This window comes from Camellia sinensis, chromosome 3 (assembly GCF_055761805.1).
Source record: "Camellia sinensis isolate YWXY chromosome 3, ASM5576180v1, whole genome shotgun sequence".
NCBI classification, from domain to species: Eukaryota; Viridiplantae; Streptophyta; class Magnoliopsida; order Ericales; family Theaceae; genus Camellia; species Camellia sinensis.
Genome location: NC_138963.1, coordinates 107,060,718 through 107,075,625, shown reverse-complemented (window position 1 = coordinate 107,075,625; position 14,908 = coordinate 107,060,718). Strand labels below are relative to the sequence as shown.

Below are 14,908 nucleotides of genomic sequence, written 5' to 3'. Positions count from 1 at the left end.
CTTGTTAAGGGTTGATATGTTAAAGATTGAGGTATGCAAGCTTCTAAGTACAAAAGCTTTTAGAGAGAGAGAGAGAAATCTAGGGAGAGGATTATAAAGAGAGAGGCTCCCAAACTTCTTCCTAAATTGTTCTAACCTTTAAAACAATAGAGAAGGTTCTCTATATATAGAAGAATGCAAGCCATGGTCGAAAATATCCCAAAATGGACAACTGGAACAAAAATATCTGCAAAAAATTGCCTTTTTGAATCAATGGCCGGCACTGCTTCATTGATGGCCGGCACATGATCATTGTTGGCCGGAAATGGTCACTCTTGGATGGAAGGGGGCCGGCATAGGCCATTCATGGCCGGCACATGGCCAGAAAATCCCATTCATGGCCAGCAACTTCCACCTCTAGTTGGCCAGAAAAATTTGCTTTTTGGGCACGACTTCAACCAGACATAACTCCTTCATCTGGACTCCTTTGCAGGTCATTCTTGAGCCTAAATTGAAGCCCTTGAAGTCTTGTTTCCAATGGTGGTAGCCTCACATCAAAATTCAAAAGTGTGCAAGGAGATATGCCTCATTTATTGAAGACTGCTCATTTTTTATCCTACTTAGATTCATGCCGAACTCCTCCCAAACTAGTGTTCTTCTCTCCTCTCCAATTTTGGTCAAACCCAAACCCCTAAATAAAGTGTTTTGAAAGATCTTTTAGAGATTTCACCTCTTTTTCATTTATTTCCACTTTGTCCTTGCTAGGTTTACTGAAAAGCTCAACATTTAACAAAATGCGACCGTTAGAACATCGTAGGAAGCTTTTTCAAAAACTATTTTGAAAGAGAGGATTTTAAAGTCTAAAATCTTTTGACCAAAATCATTTTGGCCCAGAAAGGGGTGTGAAGTTGGGATTTGAAGCTCCTCTTGCTGAAGAAATCGAACCTTTGCACTGCACAACTTTCACCACCAAGTAAATAATCAGTGGCGCCCAAGTCTTAAGGGCAGTCAAAATGGGGTGTTTACACCCACACGATGACATTCGTTGTCCATGTGTCGATTGTTTGAATGGCACAAAACATAGTCGACAAGTTGTATGGTTGCACTTGATTCGAAGAGGAATCGCGTGTTCTTATAGAACTTGGGTGCACCACGGGGAACATGTTTCATTGTGTCATGATCAGCCTAGTGTGTCAAACATTGATGGTGAAAGATATGGAGCTGTAATTTTTGACATTGTCGATAATTTGGGCGAGTTGCCTACTATGTTGGAAGAGATTTACATGAGTGGCCTCATGGATGATCATATCGACGAAGAACCTAATAGTCCGGAGAGAGAAAATTTGCTGCAGTTCATTAGGTTGTTTGATGATGCTCGACGCAAAGTGTACCTGGAGTGTGATAAGTTTTCTGTATTGTCCTTTGTTATTAAGATGCTTCATATTAAGGTGTACAATAAATGGAGCAGCAAATCTTTCGATATGGTTATGCAAGTTTTCAAAGACATTTTTCCAAAGTGTGATGAAACTGTTCTATGGACCCTTTATGAAGCGAAAAAGTTCTTACGTGAATTGGGTTTGGGATACGAGGCCATTCATGCATACAAGAATGATTGTATTTTGTTTTGGAAGGACAATGCTTCAATGTGAAAATTGTTTAGTGAATGAGATCAATGCTTTTTGAGTTCAGATGAGGCTTATTGTCCAGGAATTGTTGGAAGTTAACAGGGCAATTCAAAACTGAAATTCCTTTATGGAAACTAGGCAATTCAAAACTAAAATTCCTATTGCCTTGTCAATAGGATTCCCTTTTTTTTTTTTTTTTTTTTTTTGTTTTAATTACCAAGAGTGGTAGCCTAGCATGTGGGAATTCACTTTCAGTATGTTTGGTGAGCAAGTGACTCTGGGTTCTAGTCTCTATAGGGGCAATAATTCCATCCATTTTTTCTTCTGGTTCCTGCTTGCTAGGATCCTGTTAGGGCTAGAGTAAAGTTATGGTTCACATCTGTCTTGAAGGAACACTTGCAACATAAACTAATTAAAAACAAGGGCTCAAAAACCAAAATTAAAATTAATATTATAGCAACATAAACTACACATTGTTTCTCCACACAATTATGATCTTAGGGTACCATAGAAATGCACTTGATGGTATAAAAAATTGCAGAACTGTGTTTTTTAGTAATTCTTGAGTTCAAAGAAATGTATTTGACTAGACATTGACTATCCAATGAATTCAAATTGAATTGCCCTCTAAATTTTTTCTTCCAAAATTTACAAGTAGATAGGTAAAATCCATATGGTGTACATGGTGTAAGGAAGACAGTAATGCCATCCAACCAACAAAGCTACAGAGTTGATTGTTAAATGAAAGCTTATCATTATGAATATATATTATTACCAAAAACTAAAAAATGAAAAGAAGGAATTCTAGATACTTACATTTGGCTTACAAATAGGACTATGTGACTCTCACGGACAGCTTTCTCGTGGCAAATAGGACTCGTGACAACTAACGGAACGTAATTCGGACCCGTAGATAGAGAGTTAGAGCCGAATATGCACTAAACTTACTTGAAAAAGAGCTTTCCGAGGGTGAAAATTCAAAACATCACCTAAATGACTGTGTGACTCTCACAGGCAGTTTGCCAATGACAAATAGGACTTGTGATAACTAACAGAACATAATTCGGACCCGTAGGTAGAGAGTTAGAGCTAAATATGCCTTAAACTTACTCGAAAAAGAGCTTTCCGGCGGCGAAAATTCAAAACAGCCTGCGAACGACCGTATGACTCTCACGGATAGGTTCTTCATGACAAATAGGACTTGTGACAACTAATGGAATATAATTTGGACCCCGTAGGTAAAGAGTTAAAGCCGAATACACCCTAAACTTACTTGAAAAAGAGTTTTTCGGGGGCGAAAATTCAAAACAGCCCCTGAACGACCATGTAACTCTCACGGAAAGCTTTTCCATGACGAATAGGACTTGTGACAACTGACGGAATGTAATTCGGAGCCATAAGTAGAGAGTTAGAGCCGAATACACCCTAAACTTACTCAAAAAATAGCTTTTCGGGGGCAAAAATTCAAAAATGCCCCCGAATGACCATGTGACTCTCACGGACAACTTACCCATGACAAATAGGATGTGTGACAACTGACAGAATGTAATTTGGACCCGTAGGTAGAGAGTTAGAGCCGAATACGCCCTAAACTTATTCGAAAAAGAGCTTTTCGGGGGCGAAAATTCAAAATAACCCCCAAATGGCCGTGTGACTCTCACGGACAGCTTCCCCAGGACAAAAGGACTTGTGACAACTGACAAGTAGAACATCCTCATTTGATATTGTTATCTGTCATTTTCAATGGCAACACAACAGTTATATGAATTCTAGAAGAGGCCTACCAAGGTATATTCTTCTCAGTTTCTTCATGACACGTTGTTGTAATGGTTAAATGGCTTATCATAAATCATTTAACATCCTTTTTATGATATCAACACTAGATTGGCAAAGCTTGTATCCATGGAACCTTGTCTACTAGTTTCCAAATGTTTGGCAGTTAGCAATTTTTTCAGTTTATGATTTTTTTATTTTTTATTTTTATACTGATGCCTCAATCTGTACAAATACAAACATCTGAGCACCCTCAAGTGTTGATTCATTTGTTTCCTAGAAATTACATTGATTTGAATTCCCTATTTTCGGTTTTTGTCATCTTTCTTGCAGACCTGAGATAATTTTTGTACATATTTGACAGTGTAGCATGTGAAATGATAATTTAGCATCTTGACTCAATCATTTTTGTAGTGTTCCATGAATGCCTTCTCATTTTTGTTGCACTAGAAATTTGGAATTGATTCACTACCCTTACTTAGGCTATATAATGAAACTATTCGGATCATTTGTTTGTTGTTGAATGAAAGCCTTAACAAAGATAATGGGTATACCAAAGATTGTAAATGGGTATTTGTTTAGATGGAGGCATAATACTGATTCTATTTTAATGAAAGATGTGGTCTTAAAAATAGGATGGTAGGGTAGATCTAGATTGACAGGTTCAGAAATGACTTTAACAAAAATTAGTTTGTTCCTTCTTTGATACATATATATATATATATATATATACATATATATTTTCCTCTATTCTTTGGAGGTTTCTTGATTATATCCGTAAATAGGAACTAAAGTCCATCTGATTGCTTTTTTTTTTTAATTTTTTTTTCTTTTTCCCTCTTCTTTTTTTTTCTCTATAACATAGAGGAACAAGCCCCAAACTTAGTCGAAAAAGGGCGTTTCGGAGGTGAAAATTTAAAACAACCCCCGAACGACCGTGTGACTCTCATGGATTGCTTTCCCATGACAAATATGACTTGTGACAATTGACGGAATATAATCCGGACCTGTAGGTTAGGAATTAGGGCTGAATACGCCCTAAACTTAGTCGAAAAAGAGCGTTTCGGGGGCAAAAATTCAAAACAGCCCCCAAACCACCATGTGACTCACACAGACAGTTTCCCCATGACAAATAGGACTTGTGACAACTGACGGAATGTAATTCGGACCCTTAAGTTGGGAGTTGGAGCCGACTACGCCCGAAACTTAGTCGAAAAAGAGCTTTTCGGGGGCGAAAATTCAAAACAGCCCTTGAACAATCGTGTGACTCTCATGGACAGATTTCCCATGACAAATAGGACTTGTTAGAACTGACGGAACGTAATTCGGACTCGCAGGTAGAGAGTTAGAGCCGAATACGCCTTAAACTTACTCGAAAAAGAGCTTTCCGGGAGCGAAAATTCAAAATAGCCCTCGAACGACCGTCTGACTCTCACAGATAGCTTCCCCATGACAATCGGACTTGTGACAATGGACGGAACATAATTCGGACCTGTAGAGAGTGAGAGCCGAATACGCCTTAAACTTACTCGAAAAAGAGCTTTTCGAGGGTGAAAATTCAAAATAGCCCTTGAACGATCATGTGACTCTCACGAACAGCTTCCCCATGACAAATAGGACTTGTGAAAACTGACAGAACGTAATTCAGACCTGTAGGTAGAGAGTTAGAGCTGAATACGCCTTAAACTTACTCGAAAAAGAACTTTTCGGGGGTGAAAAATCAAAACAGCCCTCGAATGATCCTGTGAATCTCACGGACAACATCCCCAGGACAAATAGGACTTGTGACAACTGACAGAACGTAATTCGGACCCGTAGGCAGAGAGTTAGAGCCGAATACGCCTTAAACTTACTCGAACAAGAGCTTTCGGCTGCAAAAATTCAAAACAGCCCTCAAACAATCATGTGACTTTCACGGACAGCTTCCTCATGAAAAATAGGACTTGTGACAACAGACGGAATGTAATCCAGACTCGTATATTGGGAGTTAGAGTCGAATACACCCTAAACTTAGTCGAAAAAGCGCATTTCGGGGGCGAAAATTCAAAATAGCCCCCGAACCACCATGTGGCTCACACAGACAGTTCCTCTATGACAAATAGGACTTGTGACAACTGACGGAATGTAATCCAGACCAGTAGGTTGGGAGTTAGAGCCGAATACGTCCTAAACTTAGTCGAAAAAGGGCGTTTTGGGGGCGAAAATTCAAAACAGCTCCCGAACCACCATGTGACTCTCACGGACAGCTTCCCCATGACAAATAAGACTTGTAACAACTGATAGAACGTAATTTGGTCCCATAGCTAGAATGTTAGATCCGAATACGCCTTAAACTTACTCGAAAAAGAGCTTTCTGGCGGCGAAAATTCATAATAGCCCCCGAACCACCGTGTGGCTCTCACCGACTACTTCCCCATGACAATTATGACCTGTGATAGATGACGGAATGTAATTAGGACCCGTAGGCTTGGAGTTTGAGCCGAATACGACTTACAATTAGTCAAAAAACTCGTCATATTTAGTTTAAAAAGCGACAACTTTATGAAAATAAAATCTACATATTGTAATAATTGCCTTTATATATTTATATGATGATTTCTTTGACATATTAGATTGTTTGTGCAGTTGGTTGGAATAAATATTGCATGATACATATATATATATATATATATATATATATATATGCTTCCTTTTATTTCCAAGAAGGCATTTATGGATTGTTCTACCTTAAATGCCTGTTAGAACATGTTCCAAATGGTTGACTGAATTGATATTTTGTAACCAATTCTAATATTTCATTTTTTGTTTTTCTTTGTAGATCCCTTTGTTGCGTGGACTTGTGGATAATCCATATTGGTGTATTGAGAAGAATTTTCACTTTTGTATAGAACTAATACAATACTTTTGTTGTCCTCAGCTTTTGTGTAGGTCACTATTACTGATACAGAAAACTTTTGGCAATCAACAGATACTGATTGCTGTGGTACATAGTTCACCTTCTGTTGGCGTACATATATGACCTTTTGTCGTGGTCTATAGAAAAACTTTTGCCGTGGTACATAGATCACCTTTCGTCGTGGTACATATATACCATTTGTCGGCTTACATGTATGACTTTTTGTCATGGTCTATAGAAAACTTGTCGTGGTATAGATTATGATAGTAATTTGTACCATGCCAAATGGTAATTTCGCTTGGTAGTAAATGTATTTTTTGTATACGGAGTGCTTTGATTTTTGTATGATATATTTTGTATGGAATTATTATTTTAGTTTGGACAATAGTTGGTTTGTATGGATTTTGACATTTAAAGTTATTTATTTTTTGTATATGGATGTAGATTGTGGAATGATTGATAGTATGTATCATTTTCTTTATATACGTATTACAGGTTGCATGAAATATAGACAGGTTGTGGAGAAATTATAATTTTGCAATAACACATAATATCATGTTTTTGGGGACTAAACAATTAGTAGCTAAAAGAAATTAGGAAAAGACATTTGGCGATTAAAAGTTTTGTAGCAAAAAAAAAGAAAAAAGAAAAAAAAAGGACATTTGGCGACTAAAAGTTTAATAGCCAAAAGAAAATTAAACATTTGGCGATTAAAATATTTCGTTGCTAAAAACAAAAACTAAAGAATAAAAATACTTTTCCCGACTAAAAATTTAGTAGCAAAAAATGTGGGATTTTAGGCGAGCAAATATTTAGTAGCCAAAACAAGAACTCTTTGCCGACTAAAAATTTAGTAGCAAAAAATGTGGGACTTTAGGAGAGCAAATATTTAGTGGCCAAAATAAGCACTCTTTGTTGACTAAAATTTTAGTAGCAAAAAATGTGGGACTTTAGACGACTAAATTTTTAGTAGCAAAAACAAGAACTCTTTGCCAACTAAAATTTTAGTAGGTAAAAATGTGGGACTTTAGGAGTCTAAAAGTTTGGTCGCCGAAAATGTACTAATTTAATTTAATGTCCAACCTTTTTGCGACTAAAATTTTAGTCGAAAATTGTATACATTTGGCGACTAGAATAATTTTAGTCGCTAATTACCTTTACCGACAATTCTTTGATGACTACTTTTGCGGCCAAATAATTTAGTCACTGAAACCCTTCGGCGACTAAAAATTAACTTTTAGCGACTAAAAATTTAGTCGCAAAAAGTGAAAGATCTTGTAGTGTAGAGGTGACATTGGCACCACAATAGAAGTGATGGTGTGACGACGACGAAAACGATAATGGTAGTAATTTGGTGGCATTATAAGCCATTATTCCACAAAATGTTTTTCACATCGAAAAATATTTTCTACCTTTTCAAAGGTAGAAAATATAATAGTGGCCATTCTTTAACCTCTCTATGGAATGTCCAATTATAGTGCATTTTTTAAAATCCTTCTTTAGTGAGCCAAATGTATGAATGAACATTGTGAGAGAATAATTTTAATTTCACCTTTATTTTAGTGAATTAAATACAATCTTAAATAATCAATCATCATATTTACCAACAAATCCTATCTCATAAATAAGTATTTTAATTAGTTTTAAATTTTTTCTATTGGTCTGTTAAGTCCTATTAGTGGAGAGTTTCTTTCCGTGTAGTCCTATTTTTGATTTTAGTAGTGTTTTGGTGGACAACTATATTCTTTTATTAATGTGACATGAATGATGTGAAACTCTAATGTGATATGTATTAATATAATACTCTAATGATGTGATATTCCAAAAAAATTAATAACTCTATAGTGTATTTTTTCTAAATGTGACAATGTAACAGATATGACGTGACACTCCAAAACTTTTACTTTCAAAAAAAATAAAAATAAAAACTCTTTAGTGTACTTTTTCCTAATGTGACAACATGGCGGGTATAATATGACACTTAAAAAAAAAAAAAAAAACTCCTTAGTGTACTTTTTTCAAATGTGATAACGTGACGGGTATGATATAACACTCTAAAAAATTGAAAAACTCCTTAGCGTACTTTTCTCAAACATGACAACGTGGCAAGTATGTTGTAACAAAAAAATAAATACTCTTTAGTGTACTTTTCCCAAACGTGACATGCGACTTTCCAACGTGACAGGTATGATGTGACATTCTAGAAAAATTAAAATCTCTCTAGTGTAATTTTTTCAAATGTGACACTCTAACGTGCCGGGTATAATGCACTACAACAAATAAGAGTTTTAGAGACCAAATGCTTTGGTATCTAAAAGTGAAAATTTTGTTACAAAAGACATTTAGGGACCAATTTTTAGTGTCACGAGGATAGCCGTCAAAATGTCGTTTTGAAAAGTCCAAAATGAGGCTTTTAGCGACAAAATTTTAAAAATATCATTAGGAAATAGACTTTTAGGGACAAAATAATTTGGTTTTAAAATGGTTTATTTTTTGAGACAAAAAAATTGATCCCAAACGGATAATAATTTATTACTAATGTCTAATTTGTTTTACTAAAAATATAATAACGATACTTTTCGTAACAAAAATATTTGGTCAGTAGAAAATAATTTTATTTTGGTCTCTAAGACATTAATTTTTTATGGTATTGTGACATTAAAAAAATTTTTAGTGTACTTTTTTTAAATGTGACACTCTAATGTAACAGGCAAATGAGTTATCTCACATCCAAAAAGATTAAATGGATCACAAAAAAAAGAAAAAGAAAAAAAAGACTATATAAATTATAAATCCAAAATATGAGACTTATTAATCAATCTCCTTTTATTTTATTCCACCTTCATCCCAACTTGCAATTGTACAATGTTTTGTTTGTTAGAATATGAATTCATATGCTTCCAAGGGGGGCAATGGAAGCTTAAAATAAACTTGTGTAGTGTGCGTAAAAACTTATTTTCTCAAATATGACAATGTGATAGGTATGGTGTAACAAAAAATTAAATACTCTTTAATGTACTTTTTCTAAACGTGACATGCGACTCTCCAACGTAGCATGTATGATGTGACACTCTATAAAAATTAAAAATTGTTTAGTGTATTTTTTCAAATGTGACAATCTAATTTGCCGGGTATAGTACACTACAACAAATAAGAGTTTTAGTGACCAAATGTTTTGGTTTCTAAAAGTGAAAATTTTGTTACAAAAGACATTTAGGGACCAATTTCTATCGTCACGAGGATTGTTGTCAAAAGGTCGTTCTGAAAAGTCCAAAATAAGGCTTTTAGTGACAAAATTTTAAAAATATCACTAGAAAATAGACTTTTAGGGACAAATAATTTGGTCTCAAAATAATTTATTTTTTGAGACAAAAAATTTGATCCAAAAAGAATAATAATTCATCACTAATGTCTAATTTTTGTTACTGAAAATATAATAACGACACTTTTCGTAACAAAAATATTTGATCTGTAAAAAATAATTTTATCTCTAAATTTTGGTCTCTAAGACCTTAATTTTTTATAGCAATGTTTTTTTTTTTTTTTTTTGATCGGCAAAGAAAATCTTTATTGATGTAAGTATGTAAAAGAGATACAGAACATCAATAAAGAGGAGGTTAGAGCTAATAATTTTTTATAGCAATATTTTTTATAGCAATGTGACATTAAAAAATTCTTTAGAGTACTTTTTTTTAATGTGACACTCCTATGTAACGAGCAAAGGAGTTATTACACATCTAAAAAGATTAAATGGATCACAAAAAAAAAAAAAAGACTACATAAATTATATATTTAAAATATGAGACTTATTAGTCAATCTCTCTTTATTTTATTTCACCTTCATACCGACTTGCAATTATACACTGTTTTGTCTGTTAGAATATGAATACATATGCTTGCTAGGGGGGCAACGGATGCTTAAAATATAACTTGTGTAGTGTGCGCAAAAACATATGAAGATGTACGAATTTATCTAGTTATAAGTTCAGTCTCCCGACAATACCAAAATTGAGAGATTAGTTGGATAAAAAAAATAAAAAAATAAATAAAAAAAATAAAAATAAAATAAACATGCAAATTAAAATTGGTAAATGCTGCATCAAATTGCATTAATATACATATATATATATATATATATATTTGGGTAAATTATAAATACACTTCCTGAGATTTACTTAAATTACAAATTATCTTCTGTGATTTTAGAAATTACATTATGCCCCCTAATGTTTCTAATTTTATAACAAATAGGTCCTTTTATTAATAAAGTATCAAGTTAATTAACAATTTTTAATAATGTTAAAATTTTATTTCAATTAATAATTCAGATAATTTTATTATTGTATAGATGAACAGTTAGAAATTTTACTTTTCAATTAATTTTATTAAATAAAAATTTTTATAGGAAGGTATTTGTAATTTTTAAAACCACAGAGAACAATTCGTATTTTAAAAAAATTTCAGAAAGTGTATTTGTAATCACGCTATATTTTTTTGTCTTTTTACATTTCAGCACAAAGTCCTATCTTCCGGCACAAAGTGCTACCATTGCTTATAAATCTGAACATCATTTGGTCTTATTTTTTTTTTTGATCAGCAAAGAAAAATTTCATTTAACAGCATGAAATTAAGAGTACAGGAAGATGACATGCATCGAGAGAGATTCGGAAAGTGCTACCATTGCTCATTTAACATCATTTGGTCTTATTGATTCCCCATATTCTTTCAAAACTTTGCTATCACTTTGTGGATCGATCAATGCCCTCAATTTTCAAACGATGTCGAAAAAAGTTTATATTATAAACTTTAGTTCTGTTACAATCACAGAAACCAAACACTGAAATAAAATGTTAAAGTAAAATGTTTTTGTGCTCCAAAACTTATTCTATCACCATCCTTAAAAGCTGATCTCCCTAGCTTTATTACTGGCAATGCCCCCATGCACTTCCTCAAGATCCAAATGGTACACTAGCCTATCCATGTATCCAGCACGTTCAAGGGCTCCTCAGTCTTGTAGATGAGATGAATTTGGAAGTATAGTGAAGGCACAAACCCCACTTATTGCAGCTGAAATGGCACCCATCACAAAGCCAGGCAAGTTACCACCTCCGAATGCAGCATCCAATGGTCCAATAATCACAGCTACAATCAACTGTTTTAACATTATGTAACCAAAATCATGTCCAACATTAAGATCAATAATAAAAATTATTTTGACATGTGCAACATTAAAATCTGTTTCATTTAAAGTATTTATTAGATTACTTTTTCGGGATACATAAAGTTTTTTTTTTTTCGTTCTAATGATTAAGACCATGGCTTAGTGATAATGCTATGATGGAAATAAGCAACTAATTGATGCATGTAGGATTTGTAGTGGAATCTCACCTGTGGTATACAAATTGAAATATTCAACAGTCCCAAAGAAAGTCCTATGAAATTCAAAGATTAAGATTGTGTTACGCGGATCAAAAGTCTAAATAACGACAATATTAGTTTAAAGTATAAAACTCACCTTGACCAGCTCCAGACGCGTTGGAAAAGATTGACGCTAGAGCAAATGGAATGCTAAAAGTAACCTGCACATAAGTGAAAAACAATAAATTCGACTCTCATAACCGAAATGAAGATCTTTTCAGTTTGAATTATTATTTTTTTTTTGTTATGGATATTAAAATGGATATGTTTAAATGTGCAATTTAGAACTCTAAATCTTTATGATAAATTTTGTAAACTCAAATTGTTTGAATCATTTTTTGAAATAGTAAGTCTAGGAATACATAAACTAAATACTATACCAATCAAAAAATATATTAATGGACAAGTTTTTTGAGATGTGAACCCACCAGCAAATCTTCTAATGTCCTATCCATCCATATGTTCGATGTGTCTAGCATTTTGTATTTGAAAATTGAAATCTAGACAAGCATGGTGCGTGGTATAAAGCACTTTGAAAGGAACTAACCGCTTGTGGGATACCCATCACACCAAAAATAGCCAAGGCAAAGTTTTTGACACCAGAAGGAGGGGGCTTAGGGATGCCATTCCTAGCATTCTCAGCCATCTTACTGACCCACAACGTCAGTACGAGGCAAAATGCTAGTATCAAGTTTCCAATACCCCATACCCGCTTAACATCGCCAAGGCAACGGGCCATAGGCTCGATGGCTAGTGACACGAATCCTAGAATCACTGCATACAACATTAGTCCCATTGATCCTACACTCACGCCTTGATCATACAACTTTGCTTCTACAACTGTTCCATCTGCTTTTCCTCCATATATTTCCCTTCCCACCCAATCTGTATCGTACAATATGAATGGGAACCAACCGATCCAGTTCAAGCTTGTTACCACAAGAAGAAGCATCATGGGTCTTGATATGTCTCTCATTGCTGACCCAAGTTGGCTAAAAAATAGTTTTGATTCTTCTCCTTCTATTTGCTTACCCTTCTTGATTGGCGAGAGCGGTACCTCTTTCACTAAGGTGCAAGCCAATGTGGTTAGGATTGTTAGCAAGACAATGGAGAAAATAAAGCAAGTTTTGAGGTTGGCACAATAGAAATCACAGGCTTCAGTCTTTGTGAATGGGAAGATGTGATATAGTTTAGGGTATGATCCGGCAGCATAACCCAAGACATTCCCGACGGCCATGAAAAATGAAAAGAATGCATTTGCAGCGCTCATTTTGGAATGGTTATTCCCTGAGAGATCTGCTAAAAAAGCCCGACATGGGCCTTGTAATGTATTGTTTGCAACATCCAATATCCAAAATCCTATCACGAAGAAAACGACTGCTCTAGGTTTGGTTCTTTGCGTTAGAGAGTCGCCTAACATGCTGCCGAAATCAGCTGCAAAGCCAATAAGGACGATGGCAAAGGCGACGAGGATAGCACCAGCTACTATGTATGGACGGCGACGACCGTACTTGGAGGTGCAGTGGTCGCTGTAGTAGCCGACTGTGGGTTGGACGAGCAAGCCAGATAGGGGGCCACAAAGCCAAATGAAGCTTGACCATGTGTGGGGGACACCTAAAACTTGTACGTATGGTGTCAAAAGGGAGAGTTGTAGAGCCCAACCGAATTGTACACCGGCAGCAATGGAGGAAACAAGGATTAACTTGCTGATAGGGCTTGATGGTGCATCTGGATCATGTTCGGAAGCTGTGCTGAATACAGCCGCATGTTCCATACTTACACGAACTATCTACTATCCCTCTTTATCTCTTATTGCTTGTGGCTCGAGGCCTTTTGAATCTCTACTACCTTATTAAAAAAATGATACAGATTGTAGATGTTAGAGATGAGATGAATCCATTATGGTACAACACTGAGGATATATATAATGTACGTATAGAGAGAGAGAGAGAGAGAGAGAGAGAGAGAGAGAGAGAGATAAAGTGAGGGAGATATTAAAGGACTACCATTCCTTTGGCATTTGACTTAGAAACACAATTTCGACAGTTGCAACCAAGAACGTTTAGAGTGCCAAAGAGACTAGTAAGTAGGAGAAATTGGTGGGGAAACCACAATCATGCAAACAATACTATAAACATAGTACTCGTAGACGTGTCATTATCTTTATTGTTATCTTACTCATAGACGTGTCATTGACTTAATCGTAATGTTTTTTTTTTTTTTTTTTTTGGGTGTGTGTGACGAGAACAAATGAAAACAATATAATATATGTTGGTATCATTTCATTTAGTTAATAACATTAAATATTATATTTTTGGTAATATATTTTTAATAATTTCTTATAGATACTAAAGAAAAAAAAAAACTTTTAAAGTTGGTGGATTCTACAAATTGAGGACAAAAAACTACCAATATATCACTTGTGAAAGATGATTGGGGATGTGGGGAATACGAAAAGACTAATGGATTTGAACAACTCTAGTTATCTTTATTTCACACAATAAGGTTGTTAAAAATTATAAAAATATTGAAAGCAATAATGTATATGAGTTTCAGAATCAATTAATTATTTTTTAATCTTAAAAAAGGATATAATTTTCCCACTAATGCATGGTACGTTCCCCCGTAAATCAATTATTTTCCAATTTAGTTCCTAACTATTTATTTTTTTGCCACATTGGTCTAATTGCTAGGAAAAAGTCACAAAGAATGCATGTGTCATGGGTAGAACCTAACCCGATACAAATGATATTGTAAAGATATATATATATATATATATATTTATAATTAATAACAACTATTTTAAATTAATTTATTGTGTAAAGATTCATGTATTTTTGTTTTTTTAAGATTAATTAAACTACGTATAATTTGATCGGGTGATGAGCCAAATAAAATTTGTTTAGGTAGATGATAGGTTGGGGTGTGCATAATACCGCCGAAACCGCCGAAATCGCCAAAACCGCACCGAACCGCACCGCCAAGGCAAATTCGTTATTATTTGTCAATCGAACCGCCGGTTTTTGGTAAGAAAAATGGCAAATTCTAGTGACACTTTTATCAATCCGCCAGTTTCTATTTTTCTTCCAAACCGCACCGACCCGCACCGCTATTAAATCATGTTTTATAGGATTCTAAAAATTCTTTTTATTTAAGTTTGCTTATTGTTCTATACCTTAGAATATAGTATTACATTACTGCTCGAGGGGAATTTTAT

The 14,908-nt window shown here is 34.6% G+C and overlaps 1 protein-coding gene across 1 annotated transcript; it reads right to left on the bottom strand.

Annotated features, from left to right (window-relative positions):
• Positions 1-11,052: 11,052 nt before the first annotated feature.
• LOC114272271 (sucrose transport protein SUC8) lies at positions 11,053-13,550 on the bottom strand. Its single transcript, XM_028213936.2, has 4 exons — positions 12,239-13,550; positions 11,789-11,852; positions 11,662-11,705; positions 11,053-11,425 (listed from the first exon to the last, which is right to left on the bottom strand). The coding sequence occupies exons 1-4, from the start codon at positions 13,463-13,465 to the stop codon at positions 11,279-11,281; spliced, it is 1,482 nt and encodes a 493-aa protein (XP_028069737.2). The 5' UTR covers positions 13,466-13,550; the 3' UTR covers positions 11,053-11,278.
• Positions 13,551-14,908: the final 1,358 nt, after the last annotated feature.

Coding starts and splice junctions, on each gene's coding strand:
- LOC114272271 (XM_028213936.2), bottom strand. CDS start 13,465: ATGGAACATGCGGCTGTATTCAGCACAGCTTCCGAACATGATCCAGAT. Junction 11,853..12,238: donor TGATGGGTATCCCACAAGCG/GTTAGTTCCTTT, acceptor ACTTATGTGCAG/GTTACTTTTAGCATTCCATT. Junction 11,426..11,661: donor TTTCAATTTGTATACCACAG/GTGAGATTCCAC, acceptor ATGTTAAAACAG/TTGATTGTAGCTGTGATTAT.